The sequence below is a fragment of the Nannobrachium achirus genome (assembly GCF_963921795.1).
Source record: "Nannobrachium achirus genome assembly, chromosome: 22".
Lineage (NCBI taxonomy): Eukaryota > Metazoa > Chordata > Actinopteri > Myctophiformes > Myctophidae > Nannobrachium > Nannobrachium achirus.
This window is the reverse complement of record NC_137829.1, coordinates 20,278,433-20,303,667: the sequence shown is the minus strand read 5'-3', so window position 1 is coordinate 20,303,667 and position 25,235 is coordinate 20,278,433. Positions and strand designations below refer to the sequence as shown.

Here is a 25,235-nt window from a genome sequence, read left to right as displayed (position 1 = left end):
GTGTGTGTGTGTGTGTGTGTGTGTGTGTGTGTGTGTGTGTGTGTGTGTGTGTGTGTGTGTGTGTGTGTGTGTGTGTGTGTGTGTGTGTGTGTGTGTGTGTGTGCGCGCGCGCGCAACAGCATTTGTTGGGCATGCTTTTGGTTCTTAGTATTGAAGCCTGTCATATAGGCTATAATATGTGTGTAGCAGGCAGCAACCCATAACTATTTGGCTGCTGGCTGGTGGCAGTTTCCCCATTCTGCTAATAATCAAAACAAAGTAAGTATCCATCCATCCATCTTTCGACCACTTATCCGAAAGAGGATTGCAGGGGTAACAGTTCCAACAGAGATTTCCAGTGTTCCCTCTCCTGCACAACATTAGCCACTTCCTCCTGGGGGACCCCCAGGCGTTCCCAGGCCCACAGATATAAAAAGATAGATGCCTCATTCGCCTCTGCAATTCATTGGAGCGACGTGCAACAATAGTCCGGACTTCCTGGAAAAACGAGGGGACTGGTGCCAGTCAAGTGACTACTGGCCAATCACAACGCGTCTTCTCCGGGACTTATCAATTCAACGTAACAGAGCCAGTTCCGATGCGAGAGCCAGTTGCGCGGCTCAGCTGTTCTTACAGGCTGCACACGTAAAGACCCGCCTGCCTCTGATTGGCCTCGCAACTTCCGTATGTGTGACGCACAGATTCCCTTGGCCCCCCGATGCATATGCCCCAGAGCCGAAGGAGGCGTCTACCTTTCTATGTCTATGCCCAGGCCAGTGTGGAGATGTAATCCCTCCATCTGGGTCTTCCAGGGGGTCTGTTCCCAGTGGGACGTGCTTCGAGGACCTCCCTAGGGAGATGCACGGGAGGCGTCCCTACTAGATGTCCCGAACCACCTATCCGGCTCCTTTCCAAGCATAGTCTCTATCGGGGTGACTGAACTTCTCACCCTAATAATCAAAACAAAAGTATGTGTGTAATAAAACTGGTCCTTTCGCCAGATTTACTTAGACATTTACCAAACGCCTTTTCTGCAGTCAGAAAAAAACAGAATAGCACTAAAGGACACGAAAGTAGAAATTCACCACCCTCTGCTGAAACCCACGGCCCAAACACTGTTCGCCATGGCAACCAGCCATGCCCTGCCCCGCACGCACCCCTCCCCTCTCTCTGTTGTTCCCTCATGGTTAACATATCTACCACCAACACCTGCCCTGCTTTTGTGTGTGTGTGTGTGTGTGTGTGTGTGTGTGTGTGTGTGTGTGTGTGTGTGTGCGTGCGCGCATGCGGTTCCCACTTTCCGTCAGCCAGAATACCGACCGCACTGCATGAGAGCACCGATCAATGTGGTTAAAAGTTTAAACACGTCTCAAAAGTCTCTTTCCACCGAGTCCACAGCACTGGCTGTTTTACTGACAAATCGCACGCCATGTCAGTTTGTTTCATTTGTTCTCTGTAACTATATAACATACAAACCAGGGAATCTAAAACTAAAACTAAAAAGAGTGCAAGTTAAGTCAGAAAATGACAGCACTAGGTCTAAATCATGAAATTCATTAATTGAACATACACAATACAATAAATTGTGGAGTGTGGGTGAGGAGAGGCAAGGCCCAGTTTGAAAACGATTTACTACTTCTGCCCCAGCGGGCTGTAACATTAAGGTTACAGTCAGTAGGGCTGTAACATTAAAGGTCCTACACCATGCATTTAAAAATAATTTATATAACACTGTTTGTGTCCCAAAAACGTTTTTGAAAAGGTTTGAGGCTAAATTACCACTCCTGAATACAGAGCCCGTCATTTCTGCCTGGCTTTCAGAGCATTTTCAGCTGCAGTACCACCTTGTCCTGAGTGGGAGGACTGCGCTATTGAGCCAGTTTTGGCCCCACACTCCTCCCCACCTCCTGCTCAGCAGGCCTGCCCACCCCTCCCCAACCCTCTCCCAGCTCCTCCTGCCTCCTTCTCAGGCCTGCCCACCCCTCCCCAACCCTCTCCCAGCTCCTCCTGCCTCCTTCTCAGGCCTTGTGACATCACAAATCTGACATTTCACAATCAGGACCGTTCTGAGACATGCTAACATAGATCTGCCCATAAACTGAGAAAGACACAATGGTCAGAAATAGGACTTTGTGAGGATAGAAGTTGCTGGTGGGACACCAAGAAAATACATAAAAATTGGAAAAATGAAAATTCATGGTGTAGTCCCTTTAAGGTGACAGACATTATGCTGAAAAATACTACAATCTTCAATGCTCAAAATGAAAACGTAGGAAATAGTCATTTGAAATCGAAAGGACAAACTGAATTTGTGACCCCACCACCATCACATCCAAACAGAACACAACCGTTTTCCTCTTTCTCATTGGCATGTCACTCACCTTTCCCTGCAGCTGTCCAAGGAGGGGGGGGGGGGGCAGGCTGGCAGACAAGGAGTGGTGGCTTGGCATCATGGCTGTTAATGACCTCAGAATAACCCCTATTTGAAATGCTAAATGCTTCAAGCAGTGCAGCCGACATCCAACAACTAAACGCCTGCAGTGCAGTGCAATACCAGAAAGGTGCTCGTATGTGCCAGCGAGTCTGGGAACTGAACCTGTGTAACTGACATGCTCACATCGGGGAAATCTCGCTCTTTCGATGTGTCATTCTTTTGTCAACCAGCGTTGGCAGGTTAGCTACTCACCCGTGTCACAGGTACTGAGGTTAGGGTTAGGTTAGAGGTTAACATTCACCCGTGTCGGCAAGTTAGCTTTTCACCAGGTAAACATTCACCCACGTAAAAAGAATGAAACATCGAACAGATGTTATGTCGCAATATCGACACGCTCCCGCTCACATCAGTGAGTCTCAAAACCTTTTACTTTTAAGGACCCCCACATTTATATGCATTAGGCTTCTATATTCCGATAGTAATCATTGCTATAGAGTGCTTGTTCAGTAACAGGGGTCTCTCCAACTCTTTAATAAAATACATAGTCAGAGTGGGATACCACTTTTATCCAATCAGGAGCACCCTACAACAATAATTTAATTCATTCTTATAGTGTTCCAGTTCCAATGTTGTCTGCTCATTGTTTGGTTTCATCACTTACAGTTTCATTTACAGTTTATCCTGTATCCTCTATGATTCGTCTCTTCTGATTGGATAAAATTGGCATCCTGGCCTGAAAATGTATTTTTAGTTAACTAAAGAGCTGGAGAGACCAGAAGACAAACAATATACAGCAATGATTGCTATAATGCTAATGAAATATTATAGATCTATGTAACTTAAAGCAGCACTATGTAACTTTCCTCTTTCCTCTCTAAATAATTATTAAAAATAAATGCTCACATATTAGGAGGGTAGTATGAGTCACCAGAAAAAAATAATGTGTGTTTCTGATGAATTCATCATGGTTAAAATGGAGTTTGAAGTTACAATGGGTGTGTATGGGGAGGCGTCATCAAATTATCTAAATATTGAATCAAGCAAATTAAAAACTGTTCAGGGTGTTCATAAAAGCCTGATTAGACGATAAAATTACCAAAAGTTTTTTTTTAGTGAATGTCCCTTTAACATACTCTAAAAGTTAGTTATATAGTGCTTCTACTTTAACAAAGCAACCAGTAAGGGTCCATTTGGTTCTTAACTACTTCATCAGTCATTTAGCTTGATAACTAGGTGCTTACACGAACAGAGTATTGTTGAACGTTGATTTTCCCAAAGTGGGCTTGGTTTATCCTTCTGTACGCCCAAACAATGACAATCTTGCAATCGCTTGCAAACAAATCAAGTAAAAAAATAAACAGTTCTTCAAGTCAGGTATTCAAATTATAATAGACCACTATATTAAAGGAGCTATAGTCAACTTTTTCTTGAAAAACGGATGCTAAAATAAAAATAATGTTTCGAAAATATTTTATAAAAAAATAAGCTTCATATATGTGTTTCTATTCAAAAATGACCACAAAAAGCGTAAAATAATGATAAAATAATCATTTTGGCCATTGTCAGACCGACACTTTGTTTACATCCTAGTCAATAGACTAGGATGTAAACAAAGTGTCGGCCCTACAATCAAAAAGCTGACTATAGCTCCTTTAAGTTAAAGTTATAACTTGACAATGGTGGGTTTGTGTGCACAAAATGGTGTACGTACAGTAAGACAATTGAGCGGGTGTTTTTGTGTAATTTGTGTGAACATGCATTGGTGCAAGTTGCTAAGCAGATTGTGTGTGTGTGTGTGTGTGTGTGTGTGTGTGTGTGTGTGTGTGTGTGTGTGTGTGTGTGTGTGTGTGTGTGTGTGTGTGTGTGCACGTACACGCGTCTCTCTTTCAACTCCATATGTGCGTTTGAAGCTCTCCGTTCTCACAGGGGTTTATACCGAGTCTGCCTGGCTACAAGAGGAAGTGCTTTCGACTTAACTCTGGTCCAATCAGGGACGTGGGTTTCCGGTCAGGTGACTAGAGGGCACACATGCAGCCCAACCAATCGCGGGGCTGCGTTTGGGTCAGGTGAATGACCACACAGTCACAGTGTGCGCTCCCGGTGTTTTGAACCAGATGAAAACAAAAGCTAATAATGAGGCTGACACTCCGTCAGGCAGCTCCAGCAGCTGTCTGGCTCTACGAGAACAGAGACCACAACAGCACTGCCATGGAAAAGAAAAACACGAGTTTAACACGATGCTGCTGGGCAGATGGAGCGCCTGGCAACAAGTGGGCGGCGGGGAGGGGGGAATTGTTGGCAGGAATGTGATGAAGAGACAGAGAGACCGAGGGAGGGAGAATAGAGACAGAGAGAGAAGGAGAAGAGACAGATCAAATGAAAGAAACATACACAATACTCAGAGTGTTTTACTGTGTATGCATTTGTTTTGCGTGCATGACGGCATGAGACTTCACTCCGCTGCAGAAAGTTATTGTAGAAGTCTAACACTGAGGTCTCACATACTGTATATCAATACCAGGCACCAAAAAAAGACTCACTAATTACCTTCCTTCTTTTAAAAGGATTCTAGGGTTGGAGTCGGGACTGTTCAGTAGTTCTCCAGGCTCAGCAAAGTGCAAAACTACTACATGCCTAAAATCTGTATTGTTAGCAGCACTGTTTCTCTGGCTGAATTGAGCTTCCAATGAATTCACATTGTGTGATGTTGCTGTGTTTGCACTGAACTGTCATTAACAATGAGTCTAGTAGTGTGACAAATCAAAATGTGTTCCTTGGGTTTGTATGACTGTGTTTTTTTTAGCAGAAATACCATGATGTCTGTGACAGTGTGAGCTTGAACGAGTATGACCCACACACGTGCATGCATGGTCATATGGGGGTCACTCACTCACTCACACACAACACACACACGCACCCCTTTCCTGCCACCCTCCGCTATAGACTGTTCAACAAAGTAGTTTCTCAAAAACAAACAACAAAGTTCTACCACTCCTTATCCCCTAAGATCTCTCTCCATGAAGGTTCTATGCACCCACATAGTGCAACCTTGTTTTCCCCGTTTCTCCAGGCCAGATGGCCACCCATGCAGTACCCCTCCATCTCCACCCCACCCTAACACCACCTCCCTTCTACTAAACCCGGGCGGAGAGGCTCAGACAAGCCAACAACTGTCATTATTAACTCTCCAGACATGGAGAGAAAGAGGGGGCTGGACTCTTCAAGACCCTATAAGCCTCCTTTGCAGATTGGGTTGCACTTTATAAGGCACATCGGTCTGTCTAGTACTTATTTTGTAATTATGTAGCTGTGTTAGTCTAGTGCTTCATTGGCTGTCGCTGGATTCTTTGGGGACGGGAGACACAGCCATGGATTAAGGCCAGGACTAGACTGTTATCACATCAACAACACACGAGAAGAGTAAAGACGTAATGAGTGGAAAAGATGCGTGGACAGTGGAATTGTGTGTCTAAATTAAAGAAAACACCAAGTCCAATCTATACAAATCAATCTGATTTGTCGAAAATATACAAAAGCCGAATAATCTAAATTAAACAATGACCCATTTTTGCCAAGTTTGGTTTGTAATTAGGTTTGGTGTCAAGGCATTTGCCCATTGATGCTGCGACAACCCAACATCAAACGAGTAAAACAGCACTTCTAATAAACACATCGGACATTGCAAAGCAGATTTTGTATACACCTCTGCACATTACAGTATATTACCTCCCTGTGTTGTTTTTTTAATATAGTGATACATTATCATAGACATATCAAGAGACAAAACTGACCACACAGTCCACACATTAATAACCAAATTTTGGTTATTCCTCTGCAAATGTGATTAGTGCCCAAATATTAATTACAAGCAGGATTAAGGAAATGCATAAAAGATTTCCTAGTGATTCCTCACTTCACTTTAAGTCATCCCGACCCTGACCACATGTGGACCACACTAGCAACCAGCCAGCAGTGGCCATTTTGACTCTAGACAAGAGACTTTCAGTGTGCTTTATCAGTCAGGGAGAGGTCAAAGATAAGTGAATGAAGGGGCTCTTGTCTCTCAGATGCGAGCTAGCCTTGTAGCAGGACATCATCTGAGCAGCCAACTCTCAGCAAAGACTTCTTGTGGAAAAATCAATACCATTGACTTGAAAGGAAGGCAGAGTGACCGGAAGGGAGAGAGGGAGAGAGAATTTGACTGACACAGGCACTACTGACACAGGCAGTACTGCATTAGTTGTGGAACACGATGAACATACACACCTGCACACTGCACAGTAAGATCACCCGTGTCAATTTTACTAGGTATAACAAAATAAATACCCAGAGAGTCCATAATGGTGACTGCTCTCCATTCCGACATGTCGCACTCCGACAGTGACTTCTTATTGTCGGAGTGGCAGCACTTCCATAGAGGTTAGGTTTAGGGTTAGGGTTGTCGGAGTGGCAGCACTTCCATAGAGGTTAGGTTTAGGGTTAGGGTTTAAGATAGGGTTAGTGTCGGAATGGAGACATGTCGGAAAGGAGACATGTCGGAATGGAGACATGAACCGTCCATAATTTGGTTGAATTTTAACTGAGGATTGTACTGTGTGATACACTGACTGACAGAGTGCACTCAAACAGGTTTGTGACAGTCGAAAATCAAACAGTCGAAAATCTACTCGAAAATCAACTCATGCTCACCGTCACCGCGACTCAAAAAGTATGAGACGAAAAATCAAAAAGGTTTTTTATTTATTTATTTTTTTCTAAAGTTTTTCCCTCAAAAAAAATGTAATCGCTTGTTCGTTATAAGCGTCAATGTTTTCCAAATGTGAGAGGACCGGTGTGTGTGTGTGTGTGTGTGTGTGTCTGTGTCGGGGACGAGTGAATGTCTGTCGCAGATTCGCATGCATGCGGCGCTGGTCAGGTATGCGGACTACTGGTTGAGAAACACTGCTGGTCTGTTTGTGTGCCGCGTCATAGCAGTGCGCGCTGACTGGATGTGTTTTGTTTACCTCCTGCCTTTGCATGCATGCTTGACACGAAAGCTCGCTTATTTAATGGCAACGTCGCCTTGTGTGCAGTGATTTTGTCAAGATTGACAATAAAACACAACACAAAATAAATACACTACTCGCCGTTAATGCGACACACCCGTGGACACGGTCGGGGAGGTAGAGCGAGCCAGCGAGGCAGACCAAACAAAGCTCCACATTTGATACACTATTCTGGAGTGCCAGCCTGAGCGCTCCCTTAACGGAACGGTTCCATGGACTTTGTCACTCCGCTTCTAGTCTATAGAGATTAGAGAACAGACTCCATGCCAACGCAAGGAAGAGCAATTGTTTATTATAATTATTATTAGGGCTTTGATGCCAGTTCTGGTGGGTGCTGCTGCAAGTTGTGTTGCTTAAAGTAATGCGCCGTTGTGGTCTCCTCTCAGCTGCAGCTTAGCGGGGGGGGGGGGGAGTGAAAAAAGTCGATCGGCGCGTCGATTTTCGGCCGCGACGCGTCAATTCACAAATAATGCGTCGATTAACATCCCTAGTATGTTCAGTACATGTGTATGAAATGTAGACAGTGTTGCAGGACTAATGGCATGAAAATAACCTGTCACTCACTCTGAGTCACTGGGTAAACAAGCTATTGTTGATAATCTACCATAGAAAAACATCATCAGTGTGTCAAGCTGAAAGATTCAAGCACAATGACCATGATGATACATCACGATGTGGGTTGTAGTAGTGAGAAAGGAAGGGACGGGACACATGTCTTAATACCGAGGGGAAAATAATGTTTCAGCCTCAACCAGCTGATGGTTGCTCAGATGGTCCTGGTAGCCGGGGAGCCACAGGCCCAAAAGCTCAAAGAATAGGACGTTACCTGTGATGTCATGACATACTTTTAATTTTTGTTTTTGCTATTAATTTGGTCATCAAGGTCCACAGAATGAGAGGCCTGCTCTGCCGGAAATCCTGCGAAAAAAAGTTATGGCCATTTGTATATTCACTCCATCGACTTCAATATAAAGGAAAGAAACACACCAAATAAAATATGCTTTAAGTAGCATGTGAGGGGTCAAACTAGGGATTCTTGATGATTCTGAATCCATTGCAAGCATTTGTTTTGCATGAAAAACATTCCTTGGGCTAGAAAACGGACCAAAATAACGGTGAAAAGTGATGAGTCATCACTTTTCACAGGTTTGAGAGGCTGAAATCTAGCCCAAGGAATGTTTTTCATGCAAAACAAATGCTTGCATGGATTCAGAATCATGAAGAACCCTTAGTTTGACCCCTCACATGCTACTTTTTTTGGTGTGTTTTTTTCCAGTATAGTGAAGTCAATGGGAAACTTTTTTTCGCAGGATTTCCGGCAGAGCAGGCCTCTCATTCTGTGTACCTTATTGACCAAATTAATAGGACAAAAACAAATTTGGAGCATGTCATGACATCACAGGTCCTCTCTCATTTTGGCCCAGTGGCTCCCCGGCTATGGTGAGCACTCGGAGAGGGAGCCGTTAGTGGATACGTGTCGTAGACATGGGTGGGCCCGGGTGGTGACCTTCTGATTACCAGACAGCCTTAAGTTTCTACCCACTAAGCCACACGAGAATGGTTGATCTCTGGTGGCGATAGCAAGACCTCCAAGTGGTGGGGATGTCCCGAATCGCAACTCTCTCATCGTCTAACATCTCAATGCCAACTAATGCTTAATTTATAGCTGCCCAAAATAGCCGATCTACAAGCTCCCCGCTTGTATTGGATTTTCCGTTGTACAGCAAAGTATACATCGGGCTTACTGTAGAAGGTTGTGTTCAGCTCAGTCTGTAACCATAGAACAATAGCAACATGCACGTTATCAATTCTGCTCAGTGCTCGCCAATGTGATTACACTGCGATTGATACGATGGCAGCAAAATAAAAGCAGAGTCTTCATGAGGAACATAATGAAGCCTTTACGTTTCTCCAAAGCAATACAATACTCTTTTTCAGGAAGTGGCACAGAAACACACACATATTGTTCACCCAAATTACATTTAAGGCACTTTGCTGACTCTGTTATCTAGAACGAACACACAATAGAATCTAAAAGTGAAGTATACTACGAAGTTGTGTGTGTGTGTGTGTGTGTGTGTGTGTGTGTGTGTGTGTGTGTGTGTGTGTGTGTGTGTGTGTATGATAGACACCGACAGACACAGACAGACACACAAGTCTCACAGACAGACACACAAGTCTCACACTCTCCTGCTGCGCTTTTAGCAGTTCGTTTCAAATTTCTCTATAGTCTATAGTATATCTCACTGTTAAATTGAGTTCCTCTGTAGTCTGTTTCAATTGTCTGTGTGAGCAGTAGCGTCTCCACACCCCCACACTGCAGCAACATCAGTGCATCATTTAACCAACTGTCTTGTCTTGTGGTTAATAGTCGATTTAAATAGCCAATCTACAAGCTCACAACGCGTCATGGGGCAGCACGTTGTGAGCTTGAACATCGGCTATTTCGGGCACGAGACACCGTCTGGCACACAACAAAATATAAATTGGAGTAATTGTACTGTAGAAGACACGCCGTTAGTGAAGATCATTTTCGGAGCAGCCAATGATATAAGCTACCAGCGAAATGAGATGGTTCATCATAACTTATATAGACAGTAAAACTGACATTATGGAATGCAAATGTTAAGAATGGTGCATGATGGCAATTGCCATCTGCAAGCACAGCACAAGGACTTGTGTCTGTCTGTGTGTCACATGATGAGTGACCATAAGATGTATCCATATTGTCCACCAAGCCTGTCTGTCCCTCTTCATTGTGTTTATTAATCCCATTATGATCAGCTCTGTACAGCCCATGGGCTCAATGCTGCCTGGGAGGGGCACAGAGTGTGATTAGATTGGACATGTTCAGAAGGTTCCATTTCCTCTCTTTTAACACAAACGAGTTGAACGCTGATTCCAGGAACAATATTATATTGTAATAAATTCTATTGAACAGGGTGTGGGAGGGAGCGCATGCTTTTCTGTGCGTGTGCGCACCTCTCGTTTGAACGCTTGTACTGTATTTATGTGGTCAAGAATACACAATTCAAGTGTGTGTGTGTGTGTGTGTGTGTGTGTGTGTGTGTGTGTGTGTGTGTGTGTGTGTGTGTGTGTGTCTGTTATTGGGGAGGGGAAAAGAGGCAATCGCATCATGGCCACAAGCTGCTCATTAGGCACTGCCCAGAGATAGTGGGTGTGACCTTTATATCCCCCAGACCACAGGGCTTTGGGAGAGGGGGGTCGTAGGTCATGGGGGGAAGGGTCTTAAGGAGAAGGGCGAGAAGACGTCACGCACGGCACACGGTTCACATCAGTCCTGAGCGGACGTGGAGGTGGAGTCTGCACATCGTCAGAATAAAGCCTTGTTTACACTTGATCGTGTACAGCGGTGCTGCATGCCGGAAACGGATCTACAAGCTGACAAACGCGTCGCAATCATGACGACGTGTCGTGTTGCGAGCCTGTAGATCTGCTATTTTCGGCGGGTGACACCACTAAACTTAAATCACGCATAAGGGGAATCAGCCACCGACTTTAATGCAGAAATAGACGGTATGGGTTTATTATTGGTTGTCCGATGTCTCATAGCAGACCACTTGTCCTCTAAATTGCTGCTTACACATATACAAATACAAATACATGATCCTTATAGATTACAGTCCAAGGTGACAGGGACAGTTTGGAAGAGACCTGGCAGTGTCTGGGGGTACAGGGGGCTTTCATGTAGGAAGGTGCCTGACGACACAAACGGCACTTTTTTTTTAATACACCTGACTGAGAAAATAACATGAAACAGAAGCTAAAGGGAGAGAGAAAAAAAGAAACTATAGGCCGATGTAAACCAAAACTTTGCTTTATCCCAGCATCTTGCTCTTCCACTTGCTCAGAGAGCATTTTATTAATCTGCGACACTTCTGTGGTTTGAGTATTAAAACAAAAATAGTTTTCTATTATTTTGCTCCCCCTGTGCTGTCATATGTCATTATCACGTCCTCGTCTGCTTAACAGCGTGTGTCGGCTCAAGGACGGGGGATTAAGGCAGCCATGATGCTTAGCATCATGTTTTCTCCACACAGACCACCTGCGACTCAGCCTGTCATGTGACTGACCACCACAGTAAAATCCTTATTGTTATACGCGTTATAATTAAGTGATTCTCAACCTGTGGGTCGAGGTCCCCAGATGATTAGCTTAATGTGCAACATTGTTTTCTCACTCAACAGTAAACAAACCAACCTAAAGTTTAAGTGTATAGAGGGTATATGCACATTTCTAAAGTGACATTTTAAGGACTACCTCTAAAATGACTAATTAAACATTGGCCAAATTGTCAAATATTAGAGTCAGAAATAGTGAAAATAGATGTGATCACATGCTCACAGCCGCGTGCTCTATATGCTCACAACGCCTCGCAACGTGGTGCGTTGTGAGCATGTAGATCTGCTATTTTCACAATAGAACCGTGTTATACAAAACTAGCCCTTACCCGTTCAAAGATATGAGCTCCAAAATGATGTGCAGTGTGTGGGTTATGGGATGTGCACTGTGCACACAATATATGAGGGATGGAAAGTAACTTTAACTGGTGCTTGCATGATGTAGGAGCATCAATGTAAGAAACCCGTTTCGTTTAACGGCTACAGAGATACTGTGTACCGATCTGCATGATTTTGGCCAACATCTGTAACAGGGCCAGAACCGTTTTTACTGTGTTCCTTTACTACTCCACCTCTTGCACTCACTGACTGCTATTTTGCACTCACTGTCATCTGCTCTCTCTTTTTCTTGACCACTGCCCTTCCCTCCTTAACCCCACCCCCTCCACCCTCCCATCTGCACACACACACACACACACACACACACACACACACACACACGCACGCACGCACGCACGCACGCACGCACGCACGCACGCACGCACGCACACCTCCAGTGGACTCAGCCCAACCCTTGCATTCCACACAGTGAGGATCAGTCCGAAGCAGCCAGAGTTGGGGGGTTGTTTGCTGCATGGGTTAGGTCAGGCTATGTTGGGTTGACTGTAGTTAAAATGAGTAGATGCCTGCGTTGGCTGCAGCTCTGTGTTCGCAGCAGGCTGTTAGGAGGGCTAGGCTAGGCTCAGGGCCTGAATGCCTGGGTGGGCTGGTGGGTGGGAAGTGGAAAGACACACAGGGGAGAGGAGAGGAGAGGGTCCTATTTTCTCGATAAAAACAGTAATGTCTAATGGAGTGACCTGGTGTTTTGGCTGTATGTTCAAGGAAACCTTCACCATGTTCAACCTAAATGCCATTGTTCTTATACGAGATTAATAATACAAAGTGTAGCAAAAAATACCCTATGTCTTCTGGTGCATCTCTCTGCCGAATGTGTTAATTGGTGTCAAACCCGTCGTTTGACACTAATGAGTTTGCAATGTCAACATTTGACGGAGAAACACATTAGGTTGTATATTGGCTAAGTTTCCCTTTAAGCTGTACTGTGTAATAATGTCCAAATATCAGTGTGTTCCTTAAAGAGGTGGTGCCATGATCCCCCCCCCCCCCCCCCCCCCTCTAAAACATGATTATCAGGTATTATGATTATACTAGGAGGAAGATTTTTTCCAAAAAAGTATACAGAAAGAGTTAAAATTGGGTTTTTATGTGGCCACGCCCCCAGTTCATTAAGTATGCATGGATGGCATGGTGGGTGGTGACCCAGCTGATATAGCCACACCCCACAGTGTTGGGTGAATGGCAATTGGGGAGGAGTTAATACTGTGACACCCTTAGTATCTGTGTTTTTTAACTGACACTTTTGGCCACAAGGTGGCAGCCTCCAAGAGAAAACAAACAAATACTAAGAGAATACACCATTTAAAAAAAAAACACATCAGGGGGTCTAATGAAGTACTTTCAACCTCCTAGACACATGAAAAACAGAAAAAGTACAAAACTATGGCACCACCTCTTTAAGTGCTAAGGCACAAATATGACACACCTACAGCTTGTTATGAGTCCCAATCCAGCTTGATCCAAACAAGCTGGTAACATGCAGCAGAAAGTGGGATGTACTTGGGTAAGAGCATGTAGTAAGTAGCATTTAACACCACCACCCCTGGACCTACAGGCCACCTGTGAGCACACACCTCAAAAACTGCCTCCAGAACAGACAATGAGTATGACCAACACTGTCAACAAGTCTCCCATACACACACACCAACAGATAATGTGGCTCAAAAAGATAATGCGGCGTCATTCCTCTGTGTTGAACAAATAGAACCAAATGGACCCTTCCAATTTTGATTGAGAACAGTGAGAAACAGAAGCCAATGGCTGTTTGTTCACTTAAACACCATACAATGATATCGCTCTGTGAAAATAGCTGATCAAAAGCTCAACGCTTGTTGCATCTTGTGAGCTTGTAAACTATGTTTTTAAAATGTCACCAATAATGACATGCCCAAAACAGGGAGACCACAGGTTCAAAGTGGTTAAGACTAGAGATAGGTTCTCACACAGTTCTGGTTGTTGTTGTCGGCCGTGGCGGTACTTTATACTTCCTCTGTTTTTGAAAGGCCATAGTAGATAGGACTAACATTCCAGTTTGAATGGCCGGAAGGTTGGCCAGCCAGTTTTGCATGAGACTATTCCTTTTGACAGGCTTGTACAGTAGTTCTTCCTCTTTGTTGAGTGGGGGCTAGGCAGGCATGGTTATAAATAGCTTATCATAATAATAATAATAATAATAAACTTTATTTATAGAGCACTTTTCAAAACAAGGTTACAAAGTGCTTTCCAATGGCAGAATAAAATACAGTGCAATAAAATTCAATGAGATAAGACAACAGTAAACAGTAGCATTTAAAAGATAAACAACTAAACAAAATAAGTAAAATAAAATAATAAAAGAAAATAGAACATAATACATAAAAGGCTAATTAAAAGCCTTGGTGTACAGGTGAGTTTTCAGTTGTGTCTTAAAAGAATACAGTGTCGTAACTAATCTTAGAGCCTCAGGCAGGGCATTCCAGAGCCTGGGTGCCCGGACCGAGAAAGCACGGTCACCCATGGTGACAAGATTTGTTTCTGGGACTTTTAGTAGAGCCTTGTTTGAGGACCTGAGGCTGCGCCCTGGGTTATAGTCCTCCAGCATATCAACAATATAGCTGGGGGCTAGGCCATGTAGTGCTTTAAAAGTAATCAATAAAATCTTAAAATCTATTCTAAAACTTACAGGCAGCCAGTGAAGGGAGGCAAGGACAGGTGTAATGTGGTCACGTCTTCTGGTGTTGGTCAATAATCTGGCTGCGGAATTTTGCACTAGTTGAAGACGGGAGATTGTTTTTTTGCTGAGACCAGAATACAGGGAGTTACAATAATCTATGCGTGATGAAATGAAAGCATGAATGACCTTCTCCAGGTCTGAATATGAGAGAAAAGATTTAATTTTTGCAATATTTCTAAGCTGGAAAAAACATGATTGTACTACCTTGGTCACTTGAACATTAAAAGATAAATTAGAGTCAAACATAACGCCTAAGTTACGGCCAGCACTTTTAACATTTTGTGACAAATTGCCAAGCTGTGACTGAAAAAAGGGGGTGGAATGTGGGGGGCCAAAGAGGAGGATTTCGGTTTTTGCCTCATTGAGCTGGAGGAAGTTCTGGGACATCCAGCACTTGATGTCAGAGAGACAGGTAAGTATTTGGGTTATATTGTCTGTGCTGCCAGGTTTGAGGGGGATGTACAGCTGTGAGTCATCTGCGTAGAAATGAAAATTAATCTTGTGTTTACGGATGATATGGCCAAGTGGGAGCATATATAAGGAAAAAAGTAACGGGCCCAAAATGGAGCCTTGGGGGACACCAGAGGTCAGGGGGACCTGAGAGGATTTTGCCTCCCCAATCACCACCGAAAAACTCCTATCGGTGAGGTAGGAGCGCAACCAGCCGAGAGCTGTATCCCCGATGCCAACCCAATTTTTCAGGCGGTCAATTAAAATAGAGTGATCCACGGTGTCAAACGCAGAGCTAAGATCTAAAAGTAATAAAATCGAACAGTCTCCATCGTCAGCAGCACGAAGAAGGTCATTTGTGACCTTTAAAAGAGTTGTTTCCGTGCTGTGACAGGCACGGAAGCCAGATTGAAAATCCTCAAATACATTATTAAAATTCATAAAAGAAATCAACTGATTGGACACAATCTTTTCTAAAATTTTGGATAAAAATGACAAGTTAGAGATTGGCCTAAAATTATCTAAAACTGAGGGGTCCAAAGTTGGCTTCTTGAGGAGGGGTTTGATTAGAGCAGCTTTAAGACTGGAAGGGAACAGACCAGTGGACAGAGAGCAATTGATAATAGTTAAAATATTAGGTCCAATTATATGTAAAATCTCTTTAAAAAATCTAGTTGGGATAGGATCCAGGGTGCAGGTAGAGGATTTCATGTGGGATATAATATCCTCCATGGTTGACAGAGAAACCTGTTCAAATTGGGTGAGTAAAACAGGGACAGCAGGGCAAACCGCAAGTTCTCTGAGCTCAGGGGTAATCTGTTGTCTAATAGTTAAAATCTTACTTGTAAAATGGATGAGGAACTCTTCACACCTTTCCGGGGTTGCATCAAGAGGTTGACTGGGGGGTGGACTAATTGCAGAATCTATCGTCTGAAAAAGTATTCTGGGATTATGACCTTGTGAACTTATTAAGCGGGAGAAATATGCATTTCTTGCGTCTCTGACTGCAGTCTGATATGTAACCATGGTTTGCTTAAGAATGTTGTGGGATGTGAGTAGCTTATCCTTTTTCCATTTACGTTCGGCCCTACGACATTGTCTTTTAATTTCACTTGTGTGGTCATTTAGCCAGTGCAGGGCATTTGGTTTTTGTAGTTTAGATTTGAAAGGTGCAATTTTGTCCAAAATAAGTATACTGTTACTGTTAAAATGATTCACTAGCTCATCCACAGAGTCTTGAAACTGATCTGCGATGTAAGGTGGGACAGCTCTGAAGGCGTTTTGGAAGCGAGAGGCAGAATTAACATTAAAAACACGAGAGCGGGAGGATACAGGGGGCTTGGGAACAGGATGTGGAAGCAGGGTCTGAAAAGACACAGTTTTGTGGTCAGATAGAGAAAAGTCTGTGACATTTACATTGTCTACTGTGAAACCAAATGATAGAATCAAATCGAGTGTGTGGCCCTTCTTGTGAGTAGAAACGTTAACGGATTGAACCAGATTGAATGACTGATAAAGTGTAATGAAGTCAGCTGCTTCCACAGATTTGGAAGGACAACAGACATGTAAATTATAGTCACCAATACAAATTATTCTATCATACTTTGGCATAATGAGCGACAATAGGTCAGAGAATTGATCAAGAAAGCCAGTGCTTTTTGGGGGCCTATAGATTAAAATAACTAAAAGGGGGAGTGACTTGCTATTCACTAAAAAACTAAGAATTTCAAAGGAAGAGAAACTACCAAAGGATTTCAATGAGCATTTAAAATTATCTCTAAAAATAGCAGCAAGACCACCACCACGGCGGGAGTCCACTCTAGGCTGACTAAAATAGGCATAGCCTGGTGGCAAGGCCTCTGTAAGAGGGGCCATGTGGCCATCCTTTAACCATGTCTCCGTAATAAAAAAGAAGTCCAGGTTGTTGGACATAATGAGGTCTTGACATAAAAAAGATTTCTCTGTCAAGGCCCTGACATTTAAAAGAGACATTAGAACTGGGGTGGTAGCAGGTGAAATAGGGGGCGGTGGGTTGTGCTGAATAATAGGTCTGACTAAGTTATTGAAATTGACTGTATGTACAGGGTGAACGCGTATACAGCGCCTTTCACTGATAAGTACTGGAATATGGGTGGGTATGACATAATTATGGGCCATGGGTAATAGTGGTTGTAGGGAATGAGAATGACAAGGTGGAGGAGGGTTATTGGAAATTAGTGACTGGCGTCACGTAGTGACCGACAGCTGACGGATGATGTTGGTGGCAAATACTTTTTTTCCGTTATAATTTAGGTGGATCTTGTCATGAAATAGCTTAGGGATCTTCCAAACCGAATCGAAATTATCGATGTAACCATACCCACAGGCAACACAGAAATTCCGGATCCAGTTGTCAGCACTGTGTATGCGACTGAATAATTCAGATGATTTATGCAGGGTTGGGATCAGACCTGAGAACATGCATCGTTTTTTAAGTCTTTCAATTACATTGGCTAGAGTCTCATAGTCCTTGCTCAAATCGGCTGATTGGGTAGGCCTAGATTTAATATCATTGACTCCCACATGCACAATTACAGTATGGGCAGACTGGTGACGTTGGACAATGTCTGGGAGGTGTGTGATCAAGTCCTTGATTTTTGCACCAGAGAAGGAATATGTTATGCAATCTGGGATGGCTACGTGTCTTACTATACTATCACCAACGAGGATGTATTTTGGGAGTAATATTTTAAGTGGGTTTTCAGTTCCAACGTTGGCTGCAGTGGTGTCTATTGCATTAGTAGTAGGAGTGGCTTCACTGACCGGTGTGGGTGGTGGAGGAGGGGGGGCAGATACTGTCTCTGCCGGAGTGATGACGTCATGATTAGGGTCAGCTGTGTCCATTACCCCTTCTCCGCTGGACGGCGGAGGTGAAGCACGCTCGGACTCGGACAGGTTGGCGACAAGAGGAGATGGAGAAAGTGGGGGAGAACGAAGTCGGAGGCGTTTATGGTCTTTTTTGGGGGTCAGTGTGGTACAGCTACGCTTCCGAGTGGATATGGGAGTTGAGCGGAGCTGTTGGTCTGTGGCAACACGTGGATGGGTGTCCATGGCAACCCCAGACGCTACCGTTAGCATGTCGCTAGCTAGCGTTAGCTCGCTAGCTAGCGTTAGCTCCCTGCTAACAGCTTTCTCTGCAATGGCCAGCGGAGAGAAGCAGTTGTAAAGAGGGACAGGGGAAAACAACGGGAGAGAAAATGTTCTCCCCTTCTTCACAACCGTTGACCAGGAGGGAGAGTTGGACGCACCACCATGAATAGTCTTCTTTGACCTGCGGAGTTTGCCCGTCTCCAGTTCATTCAGCTGGGAGAGGACCGAAGATTTTCTTTGGAGGATATCTGCCAGGAGCTCTTCAATGGTGTGTAGCTGGGACCTCAGGTTGGAGAGCTCGGACCCTGGGGTGAGTGGAGTCGATGATGCCATCCTATGGAAAAGAAAATAATTGCCAGTACACAGCACTAGGCTAGGAAGTTGTTGTTGTTGTTATCAATGGCTAACGTTAGCTGAAGTGTGTAGAGCAGTACGTACAAACATGGGCACCATTACGGTGCCCACTGCTGTGATCTGGTGTAGAAATTGTTTGATCAGGTATAGATGGTATGGTATTCTATTGCACAGAACAATACTTACACACAGGGGCTCCAAGTGGAGCCCAGTGCGAAAGTCCGGTGTAGATCAAGCAACGTCTGTAGTCATCAGCAGTAGTCGGGAAGCACCAGTGATTGTGGCATTGATGGCGGTGATCAAAGGCTGGATTAAAATAAATGGATGAATCATCCACAGTCTGAAGCTGTTAAAATTAGGCCTTAAAACAAGGTTAAAAACACATTAAAATGCCATGTAAGACAGAGCCTTTCACGCATCATAGAACTAGGATGGATATAAAGGATACGCTGAAACATCCTGAGTGTTAATTTAACTGTGTACATACAAATGGACCTGTAAGGAAATACTGTGTTCTTAAGCTGTTTTTGGGTGTAGAAGTCGCCGTCACCAAAAACAGACAAGCTTCATGATTCATGGGCGGCAGTAGCAGAGTGGGTAGAGAAGCCGTCTGCGAATCACAAGGCTTGCCCGTTTGCCGTGACCCAGTCAAAAGGTGTCCCTGAGCAAGACACTTAACCCCTAACAGCTCCCCCTCTGAGCTCACATAGCCAACAGTCGTGTAAATCGGTAGAAAAAGCAATTCATACGGGCAGCCATAGCCGAGTGGTGGTCACAGGTTCAACCCTCGGCTGGCCCATCAAAGTGTCCAAGTTTCCCAGAGCAAGACAACACTTGATCCTAACAGCTCCCCACCAAGCGCTTATCTGAGCAGGCCATCTGCTGGGTGAATGCAGAAAAGTAATTCCTATAAAAGTCCCTATTTTTTCTCTTCAAAATAGGGACTTTAACTTTAACCGGAAATGGATCAGTGCTCGATAGATAGACCTGCTTGCCGTCGCAGCCCATCCTACACCGGCAGAAGCTACCTTTCCACCTAGCGTCTACAACGTCTTCTGCATAGACATAGACACGTCACCATGGGAACCAAAGATTTCAGTCAAAGGGGTGGGAAGTGGAACCCGTCGCCGACGGCTGTTTGCTTAGCAATTTTGACTGATACGGTGATTGCGTCATAGTAGCTGTACTTCCGCCTAGCGGAGCCGTACTGAAAACCGGCGTGGCTTAAAGTCCCTATTGAAGAACTCTCATCTTCCCAATCATAACCCCAGTAAGGAAACAAAGAGAACAAAGACAAATGTATACTTTGTCCACAAAGTAGACGTTTATTGTTTGCTTTTTACGACAGATGTTAGACAAGCTAGCAAGTAAAAGATTTTTGCTGCTGATATATTTACATGTACTATAAAATTCTCTCAAATGTGTACATTTGGTTCCTTGTGTACAAATGGATGAATTAACTTTGAGGATTTTACTGTGTAGGGCTATTATAAACCTATTATAAAGCGTGTTTCTCTTTTTTTAAATGTTAATGATGTACAGTAAACCATTGATTTGAGGCATCAGGGATTAGGCTAATTTATAGCTGGTTTTAACTCACTGTTGGGATGATGGAAACGGCATGTCATTAATTAGCTAAGAAGACGCCAGCACTGCAAAGACATTCCTGCAGTACGCGGACGGCCTGTACCTTTGTGTTCCACATGGGCCCAACTCTTTGCAGCGAGAAACTAGAAATGCACTCTGTCGAGGTGCCAACTTGCGTCTTGCGCACAAGTATGGCCTACTTCTGCGCAAGCAGAGCACGCCATGAGGTGTGCTCACCACTGGCATCACCGCTTCCAAAGAAAAACCCTGTACATTACGACTATAGTACAACTGCTGTTCTAAATGCTGAGACTACCTGGTACAACTGCTAGTCTAAATCCTCTTTGGGATTGAAGTAGAGACACTGGCATCACCAGGAATACTGGTCCCTCATTGCCTGGTAATGATAACGTTACCAGAGATGCTGGTCCCTGATTGAAAAAAGATAGAGGAACAAGTCTGTGGTCTGTAACCTGGGGAGCAATGCCAAGCCACCAACTTCTACATTAATGACTTCTGCAATTCTGTGACTTCCTCACATCTAACAATGCCTTCCCTCGCCCCCCTCCACTACAGCTACAGCACAGCACCTCTGTACAATAAGCAAGCCACGAATACCACAATGAACATTTTGTTTCATTTAGAAAAAGAATGTATTTGACAATGACAGTTGTAGAATCAAGTGGAGAAGTTGATTAAATCCCCCTCAGCAATTCTTAATCGAGTTAAACAATTTCCGCTGAGAATTTGTAGTGGGGATTCCCACTGTACATGCTGACTTTGGGATTTGCGGTTCAGGCTGTATGTTTTAAGACCCTTACAGTGAGAGGGACGTTCCCGCTGGGCTTTCAAGCCACTAAAACAAAAACACCTTTGTGAATGGGAGGGGTTAGAGGCGAGCCTTTCTCTCAGTCTGCCTCACCCCATCTCTCCCTCACCCACTCCTCCCCTCTTTTTCCATCCCAACAGCTGCAGTTGTTGGAGCTCACAGCTGCAGCAGCCCTTGTTAGTCACACTCTGGAGCTATTCGCTATTTGAAGGGAACCCCAACCAATGAGGAAAAGCTGAGGATCAAATGTACATGAGTGTGCAAACCTAAATGTCCGCGAGAGAGAGAGCGAGAGACTTGTTCCTTCTGTACCAAAGTTGGGGCATGTGAGATGTAGGGATGGGACGATATGAAATTTCATATCACGATTATTATGACAAAAGAAATCGCGATTTACGATATTATCGTGATAATCAAAATCCATTATCCTGGGGCGGAACATTTGTCAAAAATAGCAGATCTACAAGATCTACAATAGCAGATCTACAAGCTCACAACGTGCTGGCTATTTTTTGGCAAAGATATTTAATAGAGAGTGAAAAAAAAAAACACTTTATCAAGTATGAACCTTTTACCAATTATAGAGGGTTTATGGTATCGGATATGCAGCTCGGCAAATAAAAAGTGAATTGATCCCAGTGAATGACGGAGGACGATATCACGATAAATTAAATCTACGATTTAATACAATTATTGTGAGTTTTTTATCACGATAACCGATAATATCGCTTATCGTCCCATCACCAGTGAGATGATTCACCAAATCCTGAGGAGCTAGACTCAAAATGTCAAGGTTAATTTGTGTTCCCGAGCATATGAACATTTCCATAGCCACTTGTTCCTCCTCTTAATGAAACCTTTTCATGTGGCTCTTATCTTTGCCCCGAGCCACAGAAAACTCCTTTTTAAAGCCATGGGAACAGAGGAACAGAGTAATTTGTCAAATGGTGTTGCTCCCGGGGTCATCGCAGGTGTAACATCAATCCATTCCCAATCAACAACCACACACATCACTCCTAGTCCACTTCGGTATCATGGCTATGTTCCCTCGACCCTATGTTCCCTCAGCCCCACTGAGGTTAGGGTCAGGGTTTGGGTTAGGTTTAGACATAGTGGTTAACATTCACCAGTGTCAGCAGGTTAGCCCAGTGCCCACAATTGGTCTGATTCAATATTAATAATTAAATCTTCATTCATTCATATTAGAATTAATCTACAGTCCAGGGACCCCCAGGGGTCCTGGGGGGTTTAAGGGGGTTCCAGGGGGTCCCGAGCAAACAATAGTTGATGTAGCATCACAATTATTTTGTGACCATTTTGATAACCACTTTATCCATTTATATGTTGGCTATTCATAAATAGCAGATCTACACTCACTTGTACCTCTGCTATTTTCTAACAAATCCTCTCTTCTGGGGGTTCCTGGCACAAAACATTCTCAGATGGGGGTCCACAGCAAAATATAATCATTTGGGAGTCCTTCAAAACGAATACGTTTGAGATCTACCAATATGTAGGACAGTTAGCGAATGACATGGCATGAATTGTGTCCGCCATCATTTCAGCCATAACAACTAGCTAGAGTGACATCTGAACTCCTGCTCAGGACAAGTCTGGACACATCTACATGAACACACCTCCTTGCCTCCAATTTCTACCAGGCAACAGCAGAGTAGGGATCCCATATCCCAGGGAGATGGTCAATTGTAATTGGTTGTCACGGCAACGGCTCACTTTTAACTAAATAACCTAATAGTTTTATAATTACATAAATCACTGACGGCAATACAATCCCCATCAATCAGTGTATGAACTGCAATAGAGGGACAGCAGCTGCAATGAGAGTATTTAAAAACAAAACAACGCAATGTCTGAGAGACTGAAGTTGTTGCCTCAACTCCACCATTAACTGTAACTGCAACTAGTTTCACCTTAAGAATGAGTTTCAAAATCACATAATATCTGATATATTTACTAATTAGATGCATTTGTGTAACCCATGTTTATATAGTCATAGTAGCAAAAGGAGTAAGCCAAAATCACTGGTTTGTTGCCCGACAACCAGCAGGCAAATCACAGCCCCGGCCAGCTGGGCTATGGGAACTCAAGACTCCCACAACAGGATGTGATGTAGGCTAGGCTACAGCCGGTGGAAAGGAGATGAAATCTGGGCTACAGAGACACACAGTCAACCACATGATTTCTATAAGGCTGTATTATACACACTGTATGCTTCTTATATAACTTTAATGAGGATATCTTATGTAAATTACTGTGTTCTATCCATCTGTCTTTCAATGTTATATGAGATAGGCCTACAAAGTGTTTCCAGTGTAAATAAGCCGAAAAGCTTACAAGGATCTCCTTTAAGTTGACCTTGTACAAGTGATTTGTGTGACGAACGAAACTGTACTTTTCCCTATGCAACCTTCTAATACATTCTTCAATCAATCAATTCACGGTCAAGACAAGACAACACTACACAATCTAAACATAATATAGAGGAAAAAATGCATACAGACAACAGGACAAATACATGGCATTACTGGCACATTTATTTGGGCCTACTGTAGGCTGTGTGCATTTGCCCCACATAGACAGCTGTGCCAGCCCCTCCACATTGGGCGTGTGGCACTGACTGAACGGTTAAACACCAGAATGATGTCATTGCCAGAGTCATTTAGATACTAGCCAGCATCATGTACATGCATACATTAACGTCTCAATTAAAACGCGCAGACACACGAACATTTTCACCTGCTCTCGGATGGTCCTTTAAAAGGCCTAATAATGATAAACAATATAATGAAACACCACCCATGCACTCAATCAATGGCGCATGTACTAGGCTAGTGGTAGCATTGTAGCCAACAAAAGTCGGTCAGCATGGGTAACGATTATCAGGCGCTTGTAAAATGTGATGATCTCTCCATGTAAGAACTAAGAAATAATAGCCTATGTATTGTAAAGATACTGACATTTGAATTGCAGGGTGAGCTTGTAAAATAAAGGAAGGTTAACAAATGCCAATCAAATTGGACAATGCACAAAGCAAAAAAGCAATGAGATATACTGTAATCCAGTCCAAGAGTGGAGAATGGATGAAGGCTATCATCATCGTTGCTTCATCGTGGTTGTTTTTCCCTTTGCTTTGACGATGGCTAGCCAGGCCAGATTGCATATTATACAGTGGTTCCCTAACTTTTTAGCTCAAGATCCCAAAAAAGAAATTAGACCTTTGCCTGGCACTCAAACTAGTGAAAACAGCAGATCTACTTCTTAAACATCATATTTTTCTTTTATTTAGCAATGAAATTATTAGAAAAATCATTGCGTTTTATTTTTATTCATGATTATTTTATATTATAACGTAGGAAAAATAAAATAAAAATAAGGGACCCAAAAAAATGTGTCCGTGACCCACATACGGGTCGCGACCCACTGTTTGAGACACACCAACAGACAGAGGGAATAGAATGAACGCTGAGACCAACCTTGTAGACTTGTCCATAGGTGCCATTGCCGACCACTTCCACCAGTTCGAAAATCCCAGCGGGATCCTGAATAAATGAAAAGTGACACATGGGTCAAACCCAACGGTTGACAAACACGAGCGTTTGGCTATTGTGTTAATACCTAAAACAATCATAATCATATTGATTGTGGAAGTCAGATTGAGGCGGTTGCGCCCCATGCATCTCCCATCACATGCCAGTGCATAGATAGACAAAGAAAACACCGTGGGATTATGTCAACAATAATGGCCATAACGACACTGTTTTTCTTGGCTCGTTTGTGTGCAACATACTGTACACATGATCCATCAAATGAAATGAAACGACAGCGTTGCTCTATAAACACACCACTCACCCGCAACGATGCGAGGTCTATGTCCACCAGACTTTTAGCCGGAGAGTCGTTCGCCATTTTTCCCAATAATAATAAATAGAATTCGCCGTGTCGCTTAGGCTTTGATCCTCCTCTCCTCTCAAGCTGAACGTGTGCTCGCAACCATGCACAATCTCATCGTTGAGAGGTCAATTAGATTCCTGCTGGAGATAATTTCATCCAAAGGCGCGGTTTTCTTTGTACTCCAGTCCGCACAACGTTGCTGTAAACCCGGGTGGGTCTGGGCTGCTACTCCTCCATACTACCGACACTGAGCTGCTGCTGCTGC

General features: G+C 43.7%; 1 protein-coding gene across 1 annotated transcript in view; it reads right to left on the bottom strand.

The window, feature by feature from the left end:
- Positions 1 to 25,235, bottom strand: part of LOC308308346 (mitogen-activated protein kinase kinase kinase kinase 4-like) — a 148,880-nt gene extending 123,645 nt beyond the window's left edge. Inside the window, exons 1-2 of the mRNA XM_080753766.1 lie at positions 24,929 to 25,235; positions 24,553 to 24,618 (exon numbers count right to left, since the gene is read on the bottom strand). Coding sequence (XP_080609892.1) covers positions 24,553 to 24,618; positions 24,929 to 24,985 — 123 coding nt within the window. The 5' untranslated portion in view covers positions 24,986 to 25,235. The remainder of the gene's footprint in view (positions 1 to 24,552; positions 24,619 to 24,928) is intronic.